The sequence below is a fragment of the Dipodomys spectabilis genome, unplaced genomic scaffold (assembly GCF_019054845.1).
Source record: "Dipodomys spectabilis isolate Male_0828 unplaced genomic scaffold, ASM1905484v1 ptg000147l, whole genome shotgun sequence".
NCBI lineage: Eukaryota > Metazoa > Chordata > Mammalia > Rodentia > Heteromyidae > Dipodomys > Dipodomys spectabilis.
Window position 1 is genome coordinate 9,508,342 of NW_024870824.1, and position 24,190 is coordinate 9,532,531.

At 42.2% G+C, this 24,190-nt stretch overlaps 1 protein-coding gene across 8 annotated transcripts in view; it reads right to left on the bottom strand.

Moving 5' to 3' along the window:
* Positions 1–10,594: 10,594 nt before the first annotated feature.
* Positions 10,595–24,190, bottom strand: part of Fgf1 (fibroblast growth factor 1) — a 112,744-nt gene continuing 99,148 nt past the window's right edge. For 7 of the 8 annotated variants that reach the window (XM_042692170.1, XM_042692169.1, XM_042692175.1 and 4 more), the window contains exon 4: positions 21,106–23,573. In XM_042692170.1, the coding sequence (XP_042548104.1) occupies positions 23,379–23,573 (195 nt within the window). In that variant the 3' untranslated portion in view covers positions 21,106–23,378. Of the gene's footprint in view, positions 10,609–21,105; positions 23,574–24,190 lie in introns of those variants that run through there. The other variant, XR_006149301.1, reaches the window with a different exon arrangement.

A 24,190-nucleotide genomic window follows, 5' to 3' on the forward strand; every position in this document is an offset into this window, starting at 1 on the left:
TGTATACTATCATCCTGTGATTATCCTGTGGCTGGATATCTGCTCATTTTGAGTCTAATAATGTATCACAAGAACCATTTTGAAATAATTCTTGCTTCGGAGCTTAGGATTTTAAGGGGATGCTAGCAGGAGAAGGAGCAGATTTGAGGCTGAAGAGAAAGAGAACTGAAGCTGGGAATGTGTCTTAGTGGTAGAGTGCTTGCCTAGCATGCTTGAAGCCCTGGGTTTGATTCTTCACTACCACATAACAGAAAAAGCCAGAAGTGGCACTGTGGCTCAAGTGGTAGAGTGCTAGCTTTGAGCAAAAGAAGCTCATGGACAGTGCCCAAGCCCTGAGTTCAAGCCCCAGGACTGGCAGCAGCAGCAACAACAACAAAGAGAGAAAGAAGACAACTTTAAGCATGTGTGGAGAGCATCCAGTGTCCAATCACCCAAAGGAAGCAGTTGAGAATGAGTTTTGAAGTATTTTTGAAGGCACAAGAGCAGCTGTAGCCCCCCAAGAAAGATCAGGAGAGACAGAAAACAGATTGTTATACAAAAGAAAAAGAAGAAATGTTAATTAAGAGATTCTAGAAGATATGAAAGGCAGTGGGCTGGCCTGTGCCCCTCCATTGCTCTCTAGGGATCAGACTTTGCTCCATATACCTGCTCACAGTCTGCTCCACAGGAAGTAGAAAACAGCAACTTCCCGGGTACATTGGTGTTCCTGCTTGTCTTGTCTAGTGATCTGTCCACAGGCACAATTATTCCTAACTAGATAAGATGAACTATCTGGTCTTGCCTGTCTACAACTTTGGGCCTCTCTTCCATTTTGTTCAGTTCACAAAGACGACTATACCTGTTAGACCTTCTGGAGAGATTGGAGTGATAGAGTAGCAGTATTGTAGCCCTGCTACCTTGTTCTAGACCAAAGAAAATATTAAGATTTAGAGTCTCTTTGGCTTCTTGGTTTTCTTACTTTGTTTTTTTTTTTTTAAATAGGTGCTGTAACTTTTTGTTTCAGCAAAGCAGTAAAGGAAGCTTCTTGATTCCTGTAGACAAGTAAAGATGTCATAGTCTCAGAGCAAACCTAGTTTTGAGTATTTTCCCTGAAGTTCATGGAACCACTTGGGCCCATTTCCCTCTTTACATCTCACCAGGAGTGGGAGAAGTTTGAATTCCTTGCTCCAAGACTAATTTCTTATTCCTATTTCCATGATGCTAGAGACAGACTTTCAAAACAAAAAAAGAAAATGTCAGTCTGGCTAGGTGAGTATGTTTCAGTTCACCAGTCATAGAAAATAAATGGACATGATTTCAGTGTGAACTGTATCTCTAAGGTTTATTTATATATCTCAAATGTGAGTTTAGTTTTACAGTTGAGTAAAAAAAGGAATACTTGGGCTCAGTTCAAAATTCATAAAATGTGTAGCTTTTGGTTGACTGTATAGTTCAATTCCCTAGCTATTTATTCTTAGCTGTCTTCTTTGGAAAGAGCAGGGATACATATTCCTATTTACTAAAAAGGCCTGTGAAAAATGAGCCACTGATTATTATTTTATTCTACTCTTTTCTCCTTTGGGTGAACGTGAATATTCCTGAATCTAGGAAAACTAGTAGATCTTCTTGTCTTTCCTTCCTTTTTGGTTCTTGACCTGGCAAACTTGTGTTCCTGAGGGTGTGTGTGTGTGTGTGTGTGTGTGTGTGTGTGTGTGTGTGTGTGTGTGTGTGTGTGTGTGTGTGTGTGTGTGTGTGTGTGTGTGTGTGTGTGTGTGTGTGTGTGTGTGTGTGTTTCCTTTTCTGTGTGAACCTAGCAAAGATGGGTCTCACAGTCTTTTCTGAGCCTCCAGCAGATCAGTGATGAGGTTAATGAAGTGTTAGAAGATGGCAAAACCAGCTGCAGTGTTAGAACTTCCAACTTTATAATTAACAGTCCTGATGAATAGCTGGCTTGTAAAATACTCTTTCCCTGGGTGACACCCCGAGTCAGCAAAGAGAGGTGAGGCAGTACACATGAGATAAAGCAGGGCACTCAATCTCTCTCCTTGGTATGTTCAGCTCTCATCCAGGGCCTGTAGCTGCCATAAATAATGTCCCGGACCTTCCAGAGACTTCCAGAGGCCAGAGCAGCCAAAGGGCCATGAATTATCCGAGAAGCGGAATACAGCTGGGAGCTTTCTTTTATCATTTTTTCTCTTGTAGACTGTGTGTTTGGGTGCAGATTCTCCTGTGGTTCTTTTGTGTTTGATCAGTGGAATTTTGGGGACCTGTTGAGGAACACAGTATTTCCAAACCCCAGTGTCATGAGTCAGATTTTCAGGGACTGTCAGGACACTTTACTTTGAGAATATTCATTTCCGAGTTGTACAGAGCGGAAGGACTCTGAGAGTTCCCTTGTTGGGTCATGATGGATGTGTTCTCAAGCATTTCCCAGGACTTTGTGCACGTTATCACTGTGACGCAGTCACATTTCCTTTTCCCAAGTGAAAAAGTTTTGGCCAGGAAAAACATCAAGCTAGACAGACAAACTGTGACTCCGTGTGGATGGATGAGATACAAGAAAAAGAACTGCTTCTAGGAATAGAAATGCAGATCCTTGGTTATTAATTTATAAGACATGTTTTCCCGAAAGTAATTTGAAGTGAGCAGTTTGAAGAGCTAGAGAAATTCATGGAAAATAGGGAGCCTTAGCAGTTTGGTGAGATCAATTGTTACCATTTCTTCTTTTACTCTATTTTATTTCTTCATTTTTGTTTATTTTTTTAGCAACTTGGCTTTAGTGTGCTGATTGTATCACAATCTCAGACCTCAACAGAAACAGTTGGGTAGTAGCACAGAAACAGGCTCAAAGACCAATGGAACAGACTAGAAGACCTAGAAATAAAGTCATATACTTAATGTCATCTGATATTTGACAAGGAGCAAAAAATGTACAATGGAAAAATAGCCTCTTTAATAATTGGTATTGGGAAAACAGGCATCCATGCGCATAAAATTAAAATTGGAGCCCTGTTTGTCATCATGCACCAACTACAACTCACAGTGGATCTCAAAGACCTCAACATGAGACCTAAAAAATTTTTAAAACTACGACAAGATGGAGTAGAAAAAACATTAGAACTTATAGGCATAAGCAGGAACTTTTTGAAAGAGTCCCAGGGGCACAACAAATAGAAGAGAGACTAGACAAATGGGATTGCATCAAAATAAGATATTTCTGCACAGCAAAGGGCATAATTACTAAACTAGAAGATAGCTTACAGACTGGAAGAAGATCTTTACCAGCAATATATCCAAGAAAGGCCTAATATCCAAAATATACAAGGAGCTTAAAAAATTACCACCCTAAGCCAATAACCCAATCAATAAATGGGCAAAGGAGCTAAAAAGTGACTTCTCAGGAGAAGTAAGAATGGCAAAGAAACTTACAAAGAAATGCTCAACATCCCTAGCTATGACCAAAACAACCCTGAGACACCACCTCACTCACCTCAATTAGAGTGGTCAACATCAAGAATTCAAACAACAGCACATACTGGCAAGGATGTAGAGAAAAGGAAACCGTATGGCACTGTTTGTGGGAATGTAAACTAGTGGAGCCACTTTGGAAAGTGGTTTGGAGGTTCCTCAGATAACTAAACGTAGATCTTCCCAATGACCCAGCCATATCACTCTTGGGCATCTACTCAGAACATTACAAGTCAGGATACCATAAAGATACTTGCATGTCCATGTTTATTACTGCACACTCACAATAGCCAAGTTATGGAAACAGCCCAGATGCTCTACAGTAGATGAGTAGGTCAAAAAAATGTACATATACACAGTGGAATTTTACTCATACAATAGAAGGGATAATCTATGTCATTTGTAGGGAAATGGATGGACCTAGAACAAATCATGTTAAGTGAGGTAAGCCAAGCTCAGAGAGACAAATAGTCATGTTTTCTCTCATATGTAGAAGCTAGATCTAAAATATACAGGGCATGATAACTTATACAGGACTCCAGGCATTCACACACACAGGCTAAAGGAAGATACCATTTAAAATTTTTAATTAACTTTATTTTTATTATAGAGGTGATGTATAGAGAGATTGCAATTACATGAGTCAGGTATGAGTAGATTTCATTTTGTACGGTGTCTTCTGTTCCCCTACTCTCTCCTAGACCTTCTCTCCTGTCTTCACCTACTAGTTGTGTAGTTCACTCCACTCTGCACTTTTTTCCCCCTTTCCCCTTGAGTTTTGTTCTCCCCTGCCCCACCTGCCACCCTCCTGAAGATATACACATGAATACACCATACATAAGGTAAAGAAGACAGAATCATCAAAAACTAAAACAACAATAAAAAGTCTCTTGTTTTCCATACCTTAACGTTTATTTCAGTGTGTATATTATTTTATTAGGCATTGGGTTTCTTCCCTAAGAGTAAAGGGGGGATTACCCTTAGGGAAGGAACCCAAAGGTGTAACTCCTCTGAACATTTAAAATACTATTTATTAAAATGAATACCAGGAAGTAGTAACAGCTTTTTGGTGGTGTTGGTGGTGCTGTTTTAGCTGTTGATTTTTTGGTGGTCTTTTTAGAGGAGCAGAGGGAGAGGTGTGCAGAAAGGAAGAGAGGAAGAGTGGACAAATGCAGTCATCGTATTCAGTATACACTATGTGGAAAATGAACTATCAACTTGTGGCCAGGAATGGGAGGGGGAAACAGGGGGTAAATGAAGGAGATGGCATTGTCCAAGAAACAAATGTCTCCTGACTTATAAAACAGTGAACCCCTCTGTACAACACCTTAATAATAACAATAAACTTTAAAATTTCTGATGAATTTTAACTACAGTCAGAGTTCAGAATAGTTCCATAGTCTATTCCCCAAAATGATTTCTGTGCTCCTAAAGGCTATGTGGGGAGTGTGACATACCCGGGATCATAGATCATCTTTTAGAAAATGGCTTCTCTCACTCAGTGTAAGGCCCTTGTGATCAACTCAAGTTGTAAGCATCAACACTCTTATGACTATTCCAAAAAAGCCTATGGGTACACTAATTTATGCATTCATTCACCTATTGAAAGACATTTGGGTTTCGAGTGATTTGTTGTTGCAAAGTTTTAAGTTTGTTAACTGTGGTAAAAATTATAGATGGTATGACCTTTGTTCTTTAAGAATTTTAAGTGTATAGTTTGTTGGTATGAGTGAACTGTGCAAAATGTACATGACTGTACATTATTAGTTACATTCACACTGTTGTGTAATCAGCACCATTTTCTGTTTCCAGAACGTTTTCATCATCCTAAATGGAAAGTGTGTAACCATTAAGCAATAACTTCTTCCTCTCCCCCCACATACCCACAGCCTCCAGTCTTCTTTCTAAATATGAATTTCTTCATTCTGAATACCTCTTACAAATGGATTCATACTGTATTTGATCCTTTGTGTATGGCTTATTTCATCTAATGTTGCAGTATCTGTCAGCACTTCATTCCTGAGGCTGAATAATATTATATGTAACCCCCACACTTTATTTACCAATTCCCTCGTTGACGGACACTTGGATTGTTTCTGTCTTTGGTTGTTGTGAATAATGCCACTGTGAAAATTGACATACATCTATTTGTTCGAATTCCTGTTTCCTATTCTTTTGCCACTTCTGTCCTTTCAATTTAGCTGATGAGGGAGGGAAGATTTCAGTTTCATCATTCCATATTTTGTCTGAATCTGGTCATTGTTCTCTGTCTTCTCAAAGGATTTGAGGAATTCCTCTGTTTTTTTTGTTTTTGTTGTTGTTGTTGTCACTGTTGTTCATTTACTGCCAACAGGCCCAGTGTGCTTACAGGGCAAGTAGACCTATGGCAGTGGGGCAGGAAGAAGCCCCTCACTAGCTCACCTCTTTCTGCACGCTTTCTCAGGCTGTGGTGCCATGGTTTGCTTGAATTGAGAAGTGGACTTTATTTATTTATTTATTTTTTGGGGGTCCGGTCGTGGGGCCTGAACTCTGGGCCTGGGCGCTGTCCCTCAACTCTTCAGCTCAAGGTTAGCACTCTACCATTTGAGCCACAGCACCACTTCTGGCTTTTTTCTTTTTGCTTATGTGGTGCTGAGGAATCGAACCCAGGGCCTCAGGCATGCAAGGCAAGCGCTCTACCACTGAGCCACCTTCCCAGCCTGAGAAGTGAACTTTAATAAGCACTTTACAAGATATGCTTTATCTGGCTTTGTCACCAGAATTTGCCAAACCATTGGGAGACTTGAAGATATGAGCAAGAAGTACCAAGTGAGGAGGAACTTTGACATTTTGCAGGGTCTGCTTGATTTATATGCACAACCATCCACACCCAGAAAAGCTCAGCATCTCCCTCTGCCTGCAGGGAAGCTGGCAGTAGTTTGAACCACAAAACCTTCAAGGATATACCTTTGTGACAAAGGACGTCACAGACAATCCCCTCTCTCCCACAGTAGGCATTGAATGTCTGATTTTGTATGCACTAAGCAAGTGGTTCTACCATTGAGCCATACCCGTAGCCAACTACATATAAATTTTATACACTTAATTTATTTTTTGGAAGTTCTAGGGTTTGAACTCAATGGCTTTATGCTTACTAGGCAGGGTTTCTACCACTTGAGCCTTACCTTCAGCCCATTGTGCTGTAGATAGGGTTTCACTTTTTGTCAGGGGCTGGCCTGGTGCTACAATCCTCCTACTTAGGCCTTCCACTTATCTGGAACCACAGGCCTATACTATTAAGCCCAGATTGCTGGTGGAGATGGGGGACTTTTTTTTTGTTTTTGGTCTGGCTCAAATCATGATCTTCCTGATGTCTATCCTGTGTAGCTGGGATTATAAATGTGAGCCATTGGGCCTGACAAAGAACCAGTCTGGCCATTGAATTCAATGATGTATTTGTAAGATACATTAAGTCGGTAAGTTTCATTAGGTCACCCATGAAGAAATACCATGTGCTATTCAGGCAGGAAAAGAAGTTTATTTACCGAACTGCTGCCCCCACTGTGCGTGGTGGAGAGGCATGGCCGAAAAAAGGAGATCTACTCCCAGGCTAGGACTTATCTAGGCCAGGGACAGAAAGAGGTGTGGCCGGGTGGAGGAAAGGTGTGGCCACATCTGGATGTGACCTCAAGACCTGGGACCCTCCTATGGTCAGATGGGAGGCATGATCAGAGGCTGCCCAGGATATTACCTAGCAGGAGGAGGAGGTAACTGCTTCCAGGTGTGCCAGTTACCTAGGTAACAGATACTGGGCAGAAACTTAGCCAAGAGATAAGGAGGTATCTGCACAGGGCCTGTGTGGCTGGGGGCAGACCTTACAGTATTAATGTGAGTTTTCTTTGCCCACCCATATATAGCCTTAGGAAAGGCAAAGGAAGCCCTCCTTTTTGTGTATTTGGATATGTGATGCTGCCATTGGACCTGGTGCCTGTGCTTTCTAGGCGAGCCCTCTACTGCTGAGCCTCACCTCATCCCTGTATTGCCATAGATTAAAAGTTTCCCCTTCACCGTGGCTATTAAATTTCCCAGGTAAACATTGGAAAGGTAGAAGTTCAGTTCAACCTTTGCTATCATAACTTGCTAGGGGTAAAACTACAATGATAAGGTTTTTATTCTGTACACTGGGGTTTGTCCTCTTCATAGACTGAATACATAGTGGAATATTTTGGACAGTTTACAAGCATTCTTTTGCCCCCTAAAAAAAATAAGCCATCCCCCCTTCCTTTTTTGTTTGTTTCATTTTACCAGCATCCTGCAGTAGCCTTCTACCAAGCCTCAGGCTCCCCTGCCAAGCTATTCTGTTGGCTTCAAATTCTTATTTCCAGGAAGTTGTTAAATCTGAGTGGGAGGTGTCGTGGTGTTTCAGGGAGGAGCTTCCACTCTCTTGGGCTTCCATCTGGCCACACTCCTTCAGATCCCAGCTTCGGAGAGACGCTGAAGGAGAAGGTGCTGGATGTGAGGTGGGTGGGTGCTGAGTGGCTCGAGCTAAAGCTGAGAGCCTGGAGCTTGGCTCCATTCCACAGTGGGGAACGGCGCAGCGTAGGACAGCTTCGTGTGTCCTATTTTCATCAGGAGCTTTTCCTTGAATGGAATGTTTTGGTATCATGTTAAGTGGATGAGCCTTTCAAAAGAATGGTACAGGCCTAGAAATGGAGAGCCTAGGATGTGTAAAGTCTTGGATTTGATTCCCATTACTGCACAAACACTTGGAAGTTAAAACCCTTTGTACATGCAGGACACACGTGTTTTTCTCATGTTCTGCCTCTAAGGTCCTAGCAGCCTGTGACTGGATCCTTGTGATCTCCATTTTACAGGACAGCAGGCAGAGAGACAGGACTGTGAGGCTCTGGCCCACGGCACATGTGGGCTTTGGCACAGACAGGGACAGACCCTGGTTCATGCTGAGTGAACATGCTGCCTTCCACAGTGACACAGCTACACTGGTGACACCAATGTCAGAGAACCCAGCATGTTGCCCTGGAAACAACCCACATGTCTATCAATAGATCCACAGATAGGACAGTCTATTCGGACACATTTCTTATGCCCCCCCCTCCATTTTTTTTTTTTAAATTTACTGGTCTTAAGGCTTGAACTCAAGGCCTGGGTGCCATCCTTGAGTTTCTTTTGCTCAAGGCTAGTGCATTACCATTGAGCCACAGCACCCCTTCTGGCTTTTTCTGAGTAGTTTATTGGAGATAAGAGCCTCACCAGACTTTTCTGCCTGGGCTGGCATTAAACCATGATCCTCAGATCTCAGCCTCCTGAGTAGCTAGGATTACAGGTGTGAGCCACTGGTGCCCGGCTGTTTTGGGGCTTAATTGGCATTGTAACTTTGCTTTTGATCTGTAGACCAACCACATATGCATATATAATATTTGTTTATATTTCATAGTTATGTAAATGTTACATATAGAAATTGTTTATTCCTAGTTTTACATATTGTGCTTATTTTTTATTAATATTATAATTGAGTACTATACCATTGAGCACCTTAACACTGTTTACTTTAGATGAAATCCTTTAACAACCTGACACTGGACATATTTTGAGAGACTGAGAGAGAAAAGTAAAGAGAAAGCTTCAGACAGGAAGTTCAACAATGGCTCCCAGTTGGTCATGCTATACCAAGTGCGGGGGGAGGTAGAGAATTATTATCTCAGTTTTCCAAGTACAGAGCCTTCTGTCCCCTAGGTCCTATTGTGTTGAAATTCTGCTGCTGCTGTCAATGCCATCACACAGGTAATGGTGCTTCCCTTAAGCTGCTTTTAATGTATTCTCTAGAGTGTTCTTTCTTCTCGTGACCATCTGGATGTGGTGCACAGGATCCACCTACTTCCTGAGCCTTCTGATTCTTTCATCATAATTGGAATGTTTTACGTGGGAAGTTGAAAGTATGGAGATTGAGGTGTAAGGTCAGCCAGGCAGGAAAAAGGTCCATGAGATCCCAAAGAAAAACACTGTGGTGCCTGTCTGGTATCCTGCTTACCTGGAACCCTAACATAGGTGGATCAAGACCAAGCCCATGCATATGCCTAGACAGGAATGTGACTCTGCGTTAGCAGCGAAAGTCAGTGCTGGGGTGTGTGGCTTAATGGTAAGGGCATTCACAAGAAGCATGAGGCTCTGAGTTCAAAACCTGATACTACCAAAAAGAAAAGCAACTCAATGAAATATTTTCAGTGATAATCTCTTAACCTTCCTTCTCCCCAATCTCCCCACATTCCCTCTCTTTTCTTATATTGCACTCCATCTGTTTAATATCTTTTTCTGGCCTCTGCCTGGCTCATCTATCTGTCTGTGGAACATTCTGGAGCAATGTCATCAGAACTGTTTTTCTTCTGATTCATATTATCTTCAGATTTTTGCCAATATAACACTTAACCTGTACATTAGACTTTTTCATAGATGTATACTTTACCATTTCCAAACAAGGTATTAGATACAATTTATACACTTCTATTTATAGTATGCAGGTAGGTGAGTCTGGATGTGTATGTTCATACCCAAAGGCAGGACATTTCCAAGGCTTCTAGAAAGTCTTTGTGCCTCTTGGGGAAATTTATATCACATGCTTCTGCAGTTCTTTTTTGTCTTCTCTCTCCTTCTTCGTCTTCTTGGAGTGGCAGTGATGTGCATATTGAACACTGGGATATCATTCCTCCAGGTCTTGGATGTTTTCTTCATTTTTCTATAGTCTGTCTTTATCATTTCTGTTTTGTGGATCTTGCATTTCTGTCACTTTGTCTACACATTCATTGACTCTCCTGCCATCCCAGTATGTTCCCTGTCCTAGCCTTTCCTGTTTTGTTTGCTTCTATGTTTTCATTTCTATTCTAGCTATTCATGTAAACACATTTCATATTTTCCTGTAAGTCTTTGAACACACTTATAGCAACTGCTTGAAAGATTTTGCCTGCTAAATCTGACACTTGGAATCACTTGGAGTGAGTTTCTCTCAGCTGTCTTTCCTGGAGTATGAAACACACTTACTGTGTCTGCATTTCTTAGTAATTTCAGGCTCAAAGTTGGACTCTTTAGATCCACATTATGGCAGCCTGTGAGTCTGTTGTTTTCTTCCACGGATTATTGGGTTTTTGATCTAGAAGGCAATTAATGTGTCTAGACACCAACTACAAACTTTGTCCCCTTTTTGATGCATGGGGATCGATGTCTCTGTTCTCAGGACTTCATTGCTATAGTTTTTGCCAAGTCTTTTGAGTACTTTCTCTATTTCTGTGTTGTTTTAGGGTTAACCAAGGGTTTCAGTAAGGATAGAAGTCTCTTTTTGTGATTTTCTTGTTCCATTTAGGCTCGTTCTTCCAGTTTTCCAGCTTTTGGGCAGATTTTGAGCTCTATATCTCTAACATTTCAAACCTATGAGATTGAGTTTTCTACTACCTGCCTTATTTGTGGTTGGGAAATTTACTTAAAAAAATGAAAGGAAGAGGCAATGAACACACATAACTCTTATTCAAGAACAGATTCCTTTCTGGTTTTCTGTTCACTTTTTCTTTTTCTTTTTTTTAAACCACGTCCCTTAGGCTCTCCTACCACATATATGGTAGCTTCTGGCCAGGAATTTGGGCAGGGTTTATACTCAGGGTTTTATACTTCTTCTGTGGTTTTTCTGCTGCCAGTACTTTTCCTGTGAATTTCTAGCTACTTTTTCAGCCTTGAACTCTGATCCCTGACACCTTTAGTGGTAAGACTATGGTTTTCCATGGCTACTTTTCTCAGCTGTTGCTGTGAGGGTTGGATATCACTCTCAGGCCAGCAAGATATAAATCCAAAATTTTCACCTTTTCCTGTGTCAGTTTTTGAGACTGAATTTTCCTCCAGCTTCTGACTGCTTCTGGATTCTTTCCAGTGTCTTCTAATACTCATTCTTAAAAAGAAAAGAACTCTATATCCTGTGTTTAATCATTTTGTCTGTGGGAGGATTTCATGACCACTCTGCCATTCTAGGAAGTTCCATTTACTGGGATTATAATTCCAGTATGTCTACTTTTTCAGTTGAGATTCCATTTGGTTCTTTGCTAAATTAAATCTGCCCATGTTTGTGAAAGATTTTATACTTCTCACATTTAAGGTTTTTTTAAAAAAATGTCTTTGAGCGTTGTACAGATACTTATTTTGTGCTCTCTAGTCAATCAATATCCAACCGCTCCATTCTCTGACGTTCTGGGGGTGTAAAGATGCCATTTCTCATGGCTGCTGACTCATTCAAAGTTTCCTAAGTAAATTTTTGATTATGAGTCGGTGATTAGATATGCCGTAAACATGGAAAAATCTTTCACCTGGATTTGGGGGATTGAATGTGCAATTTTTGTTTGTTTGCTTTTGCTTACTTTTACTTGATGTTTACTTGTTTACCATGAACAATTTGTGTGTTGCCATGGTGGGGCCTTGAATTCAGAGCCTCAGGCTCCTGTTTAACATTTTCACACAAGTCTGACGCTGTGCCACTTAAGGCACATACTACTCTGGCTTTCTTGCTCATTCATTGGGGATAAGTGTCTGCCCTGACTTTGATGTTCAATCCTCAGATCTCAGTTTCCTCCTGAGTAGCTGGGACTACAGGCATGAGCCACAGGCACCTTGCTACTATGAACAATTTTTTTTTTTGCTTTCTTTAAAACTATTTTTATTATATTTAAGCAGTTGTACAAAGGAGTTGCCATTCAACAAAACAGTTGAATATGAATACAGTAAGTCAACAGATTCTTAAACCAAGCATGTAATGTAGATTTGTATCCCAAATCCTTTTGAGGACAGGATGATAAAAAGTGATCTTGCTTTTGATGCAGAACTGAGGAAAGACATATTGCTAGGCCAATGAGTATTTTCATTAACTATAATAAAGGTCTTTGAAACTTTGTAGTGTGTCCTTACATAGTGGAAGAGAAAGGGTTCTCTCTGGGGTTTTCTCCTCCTCCTTCTCTTCTTCTTCTTCTTCCTCTTCCTCTTTTTCTTGTCAGTCATGGGGCTTGAACTCTAGGCTTGGTCACTGTCCCTGTACTCTTTAGCTCAAGGTGAGCACTCAACTGCTTGAGTCACAGCGCCACTTCTGGTTTTCTTGGGGTTTATTGGAGACTAGATTCTCATGGACTTTCTTGCCCAGGCTGGCTTTGAACCATGATCCTCAGCTCTCAGCCTCCTGAGTTGCTAGGATTACAGGCATGAACCACCATACTCGGCTCCTCCTTTTTTTTTGTACTGGTATTTGACTTTAAGGCTTTGCACTTGGCAGGCAGGCAAGCACTACTTACTCTTTGAATCATGACGTAGTAGGCCTTTTGGCACTGGTTAATTTTGAGACCATGCCTTGCTTTTTTGCCCAAGCCACCTTGGAGAATGATCCTCCTATTTATGCTTTATGTTACAGTTGGGATGACAGGAATATGCCACTCTATCCAGATTTTTCTGTTGAGTTGGTGTCATGAGCAGTTTTATCCAGGCCAGCCTAGAATCATGATCTTCCCAGTTTCAGCTTCCTGTGTTGCTAGGGTGACAGGTGACAGGTACATGATACTGTGCCCAGTAGTGGATATGAGATTCTCAAACACTTTTTGCTGATCTTGAACTAATTTTGAACTGAATCTGCCTGATCTCCACATCCACATAGCATAAGTCACTTATGCCTGGCTTTGAGGTCTTTTTTTCCCTAAGGCACTAATCCCATACCCACCCCAGTTACCTCCCAAAAACCACATCCCAAGGGCATTATATTAGTGATTAGGTTTCAGCAAGTATCTCTGTGTGTGTGTGTGTGTGTGTGTGTGTGTGTGTGCGCGCGCGCTCAAGTGTGCTCATGCATGTATGCATGCATGCAAATACATAAGCATGTTGGTCCTGGGGAATTGAACTCAGGGCTTGAGCACTGTCTCTGAGCATTTTTGCTCAAGGCTACCTCTCTCCCACTTGAGCCACATCTCCACTTCTGGCTTTTTGGTGATTAATTGGTGATAAGAGTCTCACAGACTTTCCTGCCTGGGATGGCTTCGAACTGTGATTGTCAGATCTCAGCCTCCTGAGTAGCTAGGATTAGAGGTGTGAGCCACTGGTGCCTAGCAACAGGTACATTTTTAGGAGTACATAAACATTCAGTCCATGCATCTTCTCGCCTCTTCAATTCCTCTGGGAAGCCTCCCCTCATGCCCTGGGCAGAACTGTCCATCTCAGCTGTGTTCCTGTAGCCTGTTCTCCATATTTCTTCTTGCACTCCCCTACATTGTGTTTAAATGATTTGTGTTTGTAGCACATTCTTTAGGTAGGTGGTCCCCTCAAAATAGCACCTTCTTCATAGGTTCCTCAATGGCTGTTCCAGTCCTTCCCCCCTAACAGGAACTCAGGAACTGTCTCTTTTGTTTAGTTGTCAGGAATACAGATTTAGAAGAAAGAACTCAGACCAATTCTGAGTGATTATTAAAATGAATCTACAGAGTTTGGAGTACCAAAAGTCTGCTAGCTCTGGGCTCTTCTTGCTTGTTTGGTTTCTTTGTTCTGTGGATTGCTATTTCACCTTAGGACTTTTGGAAGCTCATTCTGAAGGATATTATGGGCTGTTGGGATGGGTGTAAATAGCTTTATACGATCTGTTTTCATACTCAGATGAAGACATTTCCAGCAGTTCCTTCCCAACTCTGAGACGGGCACTGAGCCTGAGGAGTTTCTAGGCTGCCTCTGTGTGCCTGTCTTGTGAAGGTTGTGGCTTTTGGTTTGTGATTCTTGTTAAGCTGCCTCATTCTTTTTTGGATACCCAGATTTGGACAGAAGCACAGAAACACGGAAGCTGGAGTGTCTGGGAACACAGTGGTAAGAAGCTAATTGTGCCATATTTTCAATATGAATGAGATGCAAATACATGGTCAAGGGTGCTGACCCTGCCCCTTGGCTTTGCTGGCAAGCCTTGCTCATCCTTCTGCCCATAGGGAATTTGTTGAAACAAGAAGCCGTTTTTCCTGTCCTCTACCTGCTGTAGGAAATGAACAGAAACCTTGGTGAAGCATCTAAATATGTAGCAAATGTAATCTCAACCCCTACCCGCTCCCCCCCCCCCCCCGCAATTTCCAGTCTGAAATACATTTCACAGACTGTCAGATTTGAATTTGGGCCAGATAACATGCATGCTGATACTGATTATTTGTGTTCTTTGGCGGAAGGTCTAGGGAAGTGTTATAATTCAGCTGTGAGCGGACAGAGAGTGATTCTGGATATGTAACTTCTACTTGGTTATCTGCAGATGTTGGAGGATGGAGTCTGCCAACTTCCCTCTTTGAGTCCTGGCCCCTGCCTCTCTGGCCAGCCTCCCATACCATGTTCCCCCACCTCTTACTTTCTACTAGGGTTCAACTCTCTCCTGACACAGGGTCTTGGCACATGCTTCTGCATCTAGGATGTTCATAGGCTTCCTCTACGTCTCTTCACTTAGTCCACTCTTCCTATCCCTTTACATGTCAGTTTATTTCTACAGGAAAATTATTTTTGAGACAGAGTCCCCTAAACAGTCACGCTGTCCTGGAACTATTGATCCTCCTCCCTCACTCTCCCTACTGCTGAGATTATAGCACGCACCATCATATCTGGCTCAAGGAAGTTCTGGAGTAAATTAAAGCCTGCTGTTGTTAGAGTCTGAGGACACTGGATATATTTCTCTAGGTGATCTCTTATATGAATTACATCCTGAAGTATGGTATGTGTATGTAGGATACATGACAGGCAAATATTCATTTTATTGTAAGCTGCATATTTATTTTAATATGTATTAAAATCTATGTAGTAGTACTAATTCCTTTATATTAGAAGCATCTTGATCAGGCAATAGGCATTTGTGGAAAGGAATTATTTTGGAATCAGTATACAAATGGATTCAGCCATAATGATTTACCAAGCTCCAGAAAGAGAGGTAGATTTTTTTGGTTTGTTTTGGTTTTTGTTTGGTTTTGTGGTCAGATATGGTAGACTCACACTGGAGGTGGTAATCAGAAGGATCAGAGTTCAAGGTCAGCCCAGGCAAAAGGTTCATAAGATGCCCACATCTCATTAAAAAGCTGGGCCTAGTGGTTCATGCCTGTTACCTCAACTACCCAGGAAGTATAAATAAGAGGATCACAGTCCAAGAATAGCTTAGGGAAGAAAATTGAGACCCTACTGGAAAAATAACTGAAGCAAAATGGTCTGGGGTCATGGCTCATGGATCAAGTGGTAGTGCTAGCAAGTGTGAAACCCTGAGTTCAACCCTCAGTACCAAAAAAAAAAAAAAAGCTTTTTTTTGTTTTGTTTTGTTACGTCATTGTATCCACCAGGCCTGATGCATATCTGGCTTTAGTAAATATTTATTAACCTAGCATAGGCATAGTATTGCATGACTTCCTGAAATCCCAGCACTTTCAAGGCTGATTGATGGAGGAGGATCAAAGCCAAAAGAACCAATCATTTTCATGAAGGGATTTTTCCATTGTTATAAGTTTTGAGAGAAAGAATCCCAGTTTCTCATCTGAAATACTTCATGTCCAGCACGGTATCCATATCGTTTTATGCCATATGAATTTACTGCCTTCTTGCTTTTTAATCTCTTTGCTTTGGTTTGTTGTGGCAAGGTCCTTGGAGCCTTTGTAGGTGCAAACATTTCCTCTGCAGCAGAGTGCAGTGAAAGGCTTGTCGGTAGAGGGTGCTAGACAGGCACTGACTAGGAAGAGGAAGGGGCTTTTCTTTTGGGTTCTGTTACTTTTCTGTGACCTAGCTTCCTATGGGAGACATAGTCTGGTACAGGTTCTGGTGAGTTTCATTAACTATCTCCCAATAAGTTGCATCTAGACTGTGACACCAGCATGCTGAAGGAAGCTTGCTGAAAAATCTCAGTGAAAATGTTTTTTAAAGTAGTATTAAAAAATTTTGTTTTTCTTTTTTTTTGTGGGGGAGGGAAAGGGGGTAGATACCAGTAATGGGCACTCTGGGCCTTGAGCTCTTGCTCAGCTTTTTTGCTTTATGCTGGCACTACCACTTGAGCTAAACCTCTGCTTCTGTTTTTCTGGTGGTTAGTTGGAGATAAGAACCACATGGATTTTACTACCCTGGCTGGCTTTGAACTGTGATCCTCAGATCTCAGCCTCCTGATTAGCTAGGATTACAGGCATGAGCCACCAGTAGCTGGTTTCCTGTTTATTCAACCAGAGGCCTCTGCTCTATCAAACACTTCCCAGATGTCTAAGTTTCTTGGGAGTTGCACATGTTCAAGCAATTTCAAAACCCACTTCTTCTTTTTCCTTCATTAAATATTATTCAACAGAACTGAGTAGCACCCATGATGGGGAGACAGATTTCCTCAGCTGCCCTCCATGCACAGTCTTCCTGGGTTTGCCTTGCTTTTTAAAAATTGAATTTTTATTTCTTTCTGTATCCTGGACAGTCCTGAATCCTATACCATTTCCCAGGTCAACAGTGCCAATCCTAATGCATGTTTTCTATTTTGAGACTACCCATGGAGTTTTCTGTTCAGTTCCACAGGAAATTACCAAGCTCTTAACACTTGATATTCCTGAGACTCTGAATAGTCTTGCTTTTCCAGTCCACACAGAAGATATATATAACACCGTTCCTACAACCAGTTTAGGGGAAATAAAAAATTGCTAAAGATGTCAGTAAAAAAAAATGCCACAGTTTAATCTTATGTCTCTCTGGGCCAGACTATGAAAAATGTATTTTACCTATAACAGGAAAATATGAAAGTATGTTTTTGTGACAATATGCACTAATTGTCTGTCTACATCTTCACTTGAACCAAGTGAATCAGATCCTTCCATTGCACATGGTTCCAAACAAGGAGTGCCCAACCCTTCATTAAGCTGGAGAGAAAAGTCCATCAAGACCAGAATGAGCTTTTACTTGTTTATGTCACAAAATAGAAACCAGTGTTCAGTGGGCAGATGTATACATTTAGCCTAGGTGATAGTGGTGAGCAAAGGGGAAAGGCACAATTTAAGAAATATCTCCTCCCCATATCATAAAAATATCAGTCATCAGATGACCCCAAATCTGGGTCTCTTTATATATGCATTTTATACAACTTCAGTCAGTATGTGCCCTGGTTTCTCTTTCTAATTTCATGACTAGGATGGAAAGCTAACAACGCAGTATGTCATGGCTAATATGTCAGCCAAAGTAGTTCCGATGTTGCAGACAGAGTCCACTAGTCCAATAGTCATGTCATACATTTTCCTCAAAGATTGACAGAAGATCATAGAATCACTGGAGTCTGAAAAACCCAATATTGGATTCCCCATCTCTAGATCCATATGCTCTGGCTGAGTTTTGGAGTAATTTTATGTGGAATGGCAGAGGAAATTTCTTTGTGCGTTAGAGATGACAGGTTTGGGGGGTGGATTAGGAAAGTAGTGTGCCACTTTTACTAGCCATTAGGTCATTTGAACAGTTGTCAAAGAAATCCTCCCTCATACTTCAGAAATGGGGAACATTCAAGTCCTACTACCAATTGAGCTTAAATATTCCTATAGTAACACTATTGCTCTAAAAAAATAACTTGTTAGCCAAGCACTGATGGCTCATGCCTGTAATTCTAGCTGATCAGGAGGCTGAGATCTGAGCTTTGAAGCCAGCTCAGCAGGAGCCTGAAACTTCGTTTACATTTTGCTCTTTGCTTTCATGTTGGTTGGCTCATAAAACATCAGTTCTCAGCCAGAGTAACTCTCTCAAACCTTTAGGGCATCAAGTTCCTTTTCTTAGCTGATTCCTCAAAGATAGGGACTGTTCAATCTCTGTACAAGCTGCATTACTGTCATGATGTTAAATTATTATTATTATTATTTTTTTTTTTTTTGGTTTTTTTTTTTTTGTCGGTCGTGGGGCTTGAACTCTGGGCCTGGGCGCTGTCCCTCAGCTCTTCAGCTCAAGGCTAGCGCTCTACCACTTGAGCTACAGCGCCACTTCCGGTTTTCTGGTGGTTTATTGGAGATAGGAGTCTCACGGTCTCTCCTGCCCGGGCTGGCTTTGAACCGCGATCCTCAGATCTCAGCCTCCTGAGTAGCTAGGATTACAGGCCTGAGCCACCAGCGCCCGGCTAAATTATTATTTTTTAAGCAGGAGATGGGAGAGTAATTTACAGAAAGTGATGGAAGCTGGGAGGATGCTTAGATGACCTAGGTTTATCAATCTTTTCTTGGCTCAGCATCGCTAGTCTCTACGTACCTAGATGGCAGTTTGGTTTGATTTTAGTTACTAGTGGTGGATTTTTTTTCTTTTGTTTTCTTTCTTTTTTCTTTTTCTTTTTGTCAGTTATGGGGCTTGATCTTGGGACCTAGGCGCTGTTCTTGAGCTCTTCTGCTCAAGGCTAGAGCTCTACCACTTTGGTGCCACAGCATTACTTCTGGTTTTCTGGTGGTTAATTGGAGATGAGAGTCTCATGGACTGTCCTGCCTGGGGTAGCTTTGAACTGCAGTCCTAGGTAGCCAGGATTACAGACGTGAGCCACAGGCACCCAGTTTCAGTTGATTCTTTATGTCTTACAAATTTGGGAGGGGTCAAGAAAGATGAATGAAGTCAAGTGGTGGGAGCTAGTGAGGGGATGACCTCAAGACTCCATGTGTGAGATGTGAGAATTCCAAAGCAAGAAGGAGAGTACTTACATTTCCAGGGCTTCCAGGGGCAGAAATCTGTTACGAGCAGGACTGGAGGCTGCAGTGGGTGCTCATGGAGTCTGCACTGTTACATTCATTTCACATAATTAGTGGCAAACCAGGCTAAGAGAATTCACTGAACCTTAGAACAGATGGTGCCTGGCTAACAGGATGTCCCTTGTCCTGTTTATTCAAGAACAAACCATGTCTTTAAAAACACTAAAGTCATAGCTCACAATCTTCACTGGTCTCTGGGAAGGAGAATGGTTGCTCTGAACCAGTGTTTTTCAAACCTGGTTTAGGACTCTTGATGTTGGGACCTCTGATGCTTGACCCATACCTTTTAGTGGCATGTCATAGAATGTGCAAAGTGCTTCTTGTACAGTTTTGTGAATGGATTTTGTTTCCGCTGTATGCGTAAGGGTATAAATGTGCTGAGTTAAAATGAGAAATGTAGATGAAGCTCAAAAAAAAAAAATAGAAAAATGCCACTTAGAAGGAAAAGGATGGATTAATTGTGGTATGGAATTAGGAGAGTGAATCCATGCTTCCCAGTTGTTTGTTTCTGCTGTGGTAGGCCTGAACTGTTTACTCTCTGACAGGTGGCTCCGGAGCATGTGTGTGTACACATGTGTGAGTACATGCACACACATGTGGGATCTACATGTGCTGTGCTAAGTGACAGAGTACTCCCTTCTAAGAAGTCAGCATACGCCCTGATGCAGTAGATCATTTCCCCATATCAGTGATCTTGAGAGGCAGAGATACAGCCTTTTGATATTGACATAACATGATCACAAATGCCTTAAATTTTGTTTCCAGTTCATAAATTTTGTTTTCAGGCAGAAGCTAGTCAGCTCAACAATAATAGCCTAAGTCCCATGATCTGTGTTGTAAAACAAAAGGATCCGAGTTAAGCACTGGGCTTGGTGCCTGAGGGGGCAAATTTCTAGGGTCTATTTCCTTACCAGAAACCTCAGTAGTCACCCATATTGCTTGATGTTTCCAAACCCCATGAACAAAAAAGTGTCTTCCTTAGCTTTTCTTTTAGCTTTTGAAGTCTCATGTCCGGTGGTAGGGGCAGAAAACCACGCAGCTGAGCAAAAGCCCTTTTGTAGAAAGAGGAGGCTCAGAAACGTGGGGAGGTGTCATCAGCTTGTGCAGCATTTATTAATATCTGGAAGGTAGGGAGAGGGACAGAGGTGTGAAGTGTCTGCCATCATCTTCATTGGAAGCCTGCCTGGCAGCCTGTGAGTCTGGCTTGTTCATGCTCTCCAGGGCTGAGGACTGGGTTCCATTGCCTCCAGCTCAAAACATCTCCTCTCAGTGGCAGCTGATGCACCCGTCAGCTTTTTGTGTATACACACTGCTGGCCACGGAAGGAACAGCCCACTCCACCCCTCCGCATTGCCAGCAATCCAAAGCCATATGTTCCTCACACTTCGTACGGAGTGTTGGGCACCTCATGACAATCAGCCTGGAAATGAATGCACAAGAGGCACGTGACAGGCAGATGGCTGCAAGACTGGCTTAAGGGAGAACTCAATGGGATGTTTCTAAGTTTGAAACTGTGGGGGAGTGCCTGCCACTTTTTATTTATTTACTTATTGATTGATTTGGGGCCAGTACTGGAGCTTGAACTCAGGGTCCGGGTGTTGCCCTTTAGCTTTTTCACTCAAGGCTGGCACTCTAACGTTTGGGCCACAGTTCCATTTTCAGCTTTTTGCTGGTTAATTGGAAGTAAGAGACTGATGGACTTTTCTGCCTAGATTAGCTTTGAACTGTGGTCCTCAGATCTCAGTCTTCTGAGTAGCCTACCAGTTCTTCAGTAGATCTGACAGGCCATTTCCAGATTTAAAGTAGCCCAAGCTTTACAAGCCCAAGCTGACACAAGGCTAAAGTGTTGGGACTTTGTCATACATGTCCTCTGTCACTGTTAGGAGGTGGCTTATGTTAGGGATTACTAAGTCCTCCAAACCTGACATTCTGAGACTTGTGGTCTATTCAGCAGTAAGATACAAGGTCTATATTTTGAGCTGACTGAAAGAAATGACTGTACAGCCTCTTTCATCACAAATATAATGCCCTGGGAGGGGATACAGCAGCAAACCAGACAGACAGGGACGGTCTCCAGAGCCCCAAGCCCCAGAACAATGCTGGACACAGAGTGGGCATGTAATATCCATTGAGAAAATCCACAGATGGTGACTGGGCTGGCCCAGTCTAAGACAATGCTTTGGGTCTCTGAAATCACAGACTCTGTCTCACCTGTTAGCAATGGTATTTCATTTTTCTTGGACAATGTCATACTTGAATTTGATTCATACACTAAAAATTATGGACCCTTATAAATAGCTTCATTTTCTCTCTGGATACCTTTTACTGGCCAAATCTTCACACTGCAGATCTGTTAAGCCACAGTGCATTGCGATACCCAGCTTGCCCGCAAAGACTTACTAAAATAAAATAGAATTGTCCTATTCATGTTGTAAAAACAAGAAAAATTATGATATCGTTTTGCAAGCAGAATACTGTTGAATGTAATGTAATGTCAACTTAGCTCAATTCCTCAGCTGCCCAATCACTTTGAACTTCCAAATTGTTCTTTGCCTTCCATCCTAAATAGGGCAATGCAATTTTAAGGGAATACTTCAATTCCAAATATGAGCTAACACTTCTCAGTTTTTATCCATACTTATTGTATCACACGTAAGAAGTCTCCATGCCAAAAGAAGATACGGAACAGTACCATGAAAGAGAGTATACAAGATAGCTAAGGAGCTTGTCCATCATATCTTACTATCATCATTCTTGGTGGCTGAATGCTAATCAGTTTAATGCCTTCAAGCAAACATAAGCTTAAATGCTATTAAAAGTCTTTACATGACATTTGCTAGCCACTTAGATCAAGTTTACATTGAGAAGGAAGCCTACTTATACGAGTAATGGTAATAGAAATGGTCTTGGGAAAAGCTACTTAACGTCTTTGAAGGTTTTTTTTTTTTTTGTCTATTTTCTAAGTGGGCATTTTAGAAGCATTGGACCAAAGCACCTTAAAACATGTTCCTTATTAATAGAAGCGTTAACTAGCATGGATGTTACTTGGATGTTTAGGGGACTGCCTGGATGTGTGTTTATGGGGAGACTGAGGCAGGTGAGGGTCAGGATTTGGGCCGCCTGCCTCTGAACATCATTCTTTAGAAGCTATCCTAAAGCTAGATGGGGATGGTGGGAAGGCAGTATCTACAGGACCAGCAAACCTGTTGGAAATGTAGACACTCTACCCTAGCCTCACCAAGTCACGTTCCGTATTCAAACCAGATCCCTGCATCCCTGCATATTCTGTATTAATATTAAAGTTTGGGGTGGGGAGGCTCTATGTTAGGGTTCCAAAGCCCCTGATTGTTCGTGGCTCTTGGGTTGTTCCTTGCTTCTTACATCATCCCAGAGAGGGGACAGCATCTCCCCTGCCATTGGTACCTTTTCTTTCTTTTCACTCCCACCCCCATTCCCCAGACCCAAAGGAATTTCTCAACATCTGATGTCACTTTTATCAAGAGCCCTGTGCAGGGCTCTGGCCTTATCCGGCTTTCTGCTGATGGGTAAGCTTGGCAGGGACTCCCAGGCTGGAGGTTCTTTCTGCTTCCCTGTAGCCTTCCCCCATTCCTTCACTGAGGCTGCCCTGAAAGCCACCCTTCTAAGTCATCCATCAAAATGTAATTCCCTTCCCATTGGACATCCCTCCCATGCGGGAGGAGGGACTTCTCAGTTCCTGTTTCTCTCATAAAAATCCTGCCCCCTCTAACTTCATTATCAGTGTCTCTGCTAGTATTTCAGAGGATACTGATAGGGAAAAGGCGGTCATGCCAAATGTTTTGGGGCTGTCAGCCAAGGTTTACTCAGTAGGGGGGGTGGTATGGCAGACCCCTGAACATACTTCATCTGGCCCTGCCTTTCATTCAGAGGCTCAGCCTGTAGCAGGTGCTGGATGCACCTGGCATCCTCACCCACACCCAGACTGGCCAGCCACTTGACCCCTTGAAGCTATGTGGTCCTCCGTTCCAAACTGTGCCAGGGTAAAGAGCTCTGCGGGAAAAGTGGGCTGGATACTTAGAAGCGCACTGCTTACGAATTCAGGCTCTGTGGGCTGGGAGTTAGCACAGCCAAGGTTAAGAGAACATTTGTGGGGGGGGGGGTCAATGAGTTGAGGACCCCTCCAGGCTCCTCTGGAGTGCCTAGCACCCAGGGCAGAGATCTCTAATCAGAGGAGACAGGCAAGGGGAGGAACAGGATTGCTTTCTGGCCATAGTGAGTCCGAGGACCACGCTTGCAGCTTCCATTCTTTTTGAGGCCGACAAACCAATTCTTTTCAGCATGTTTCTTGGCTATGTAGGTGTTATAATGATTTTCTTCCAGCCTCTCCAGGAACAAGCATTCTTCATCAGGTGTCTGCTAAAAAGATCAATCCAAAAGAGGGTAGAACAATCAGTGAGTGGTTCTAAAGCTTCCTTCTCCCTTCACTAGCTAGCTATGACTGTGGGCAAATTACTACAAGTGCTCTGGGCCTGGGTTTCTTCTTCAGGCAAATAGGGATGAGGGAATTTATCTCACAGAGTGGGCAGGAGGAGTTTGAAAGGTACCCAGAACATAATGAGCCTGCAGAATGCACCTGCTGTGACTGTGAGCAGTCCTGCCTTTACTGTTCTCAGGACTCTGGGATGTCTGCTGGGAGAGTCTGCTGGACTGTAAGCACTCAGGGTAGATGGACTGTTCATCTCTTTGGAGCCCTGGCCTACAGCAGTCCACAGAATAACATTCCAGACAGGTAATCCAGGTGGTGGTGGTACAGTCTAAGAGGAAAGGTGTCTCAAGTTTGGATTTGAAGAAGAAATAAAAACCTATGAAAATTCCTTTCCACCCTGCTGATTTTCATTCAAAATATCCATTTTACTTTAATATAGCTATAAACATGAATACTTGTGCAAAGTTCATACTAAGACATATCCTAGAACTAAAATAACTTTTCAAATGAAAATAACTTTTTTTGTTTCTTAGAAAAAGAATTAGGC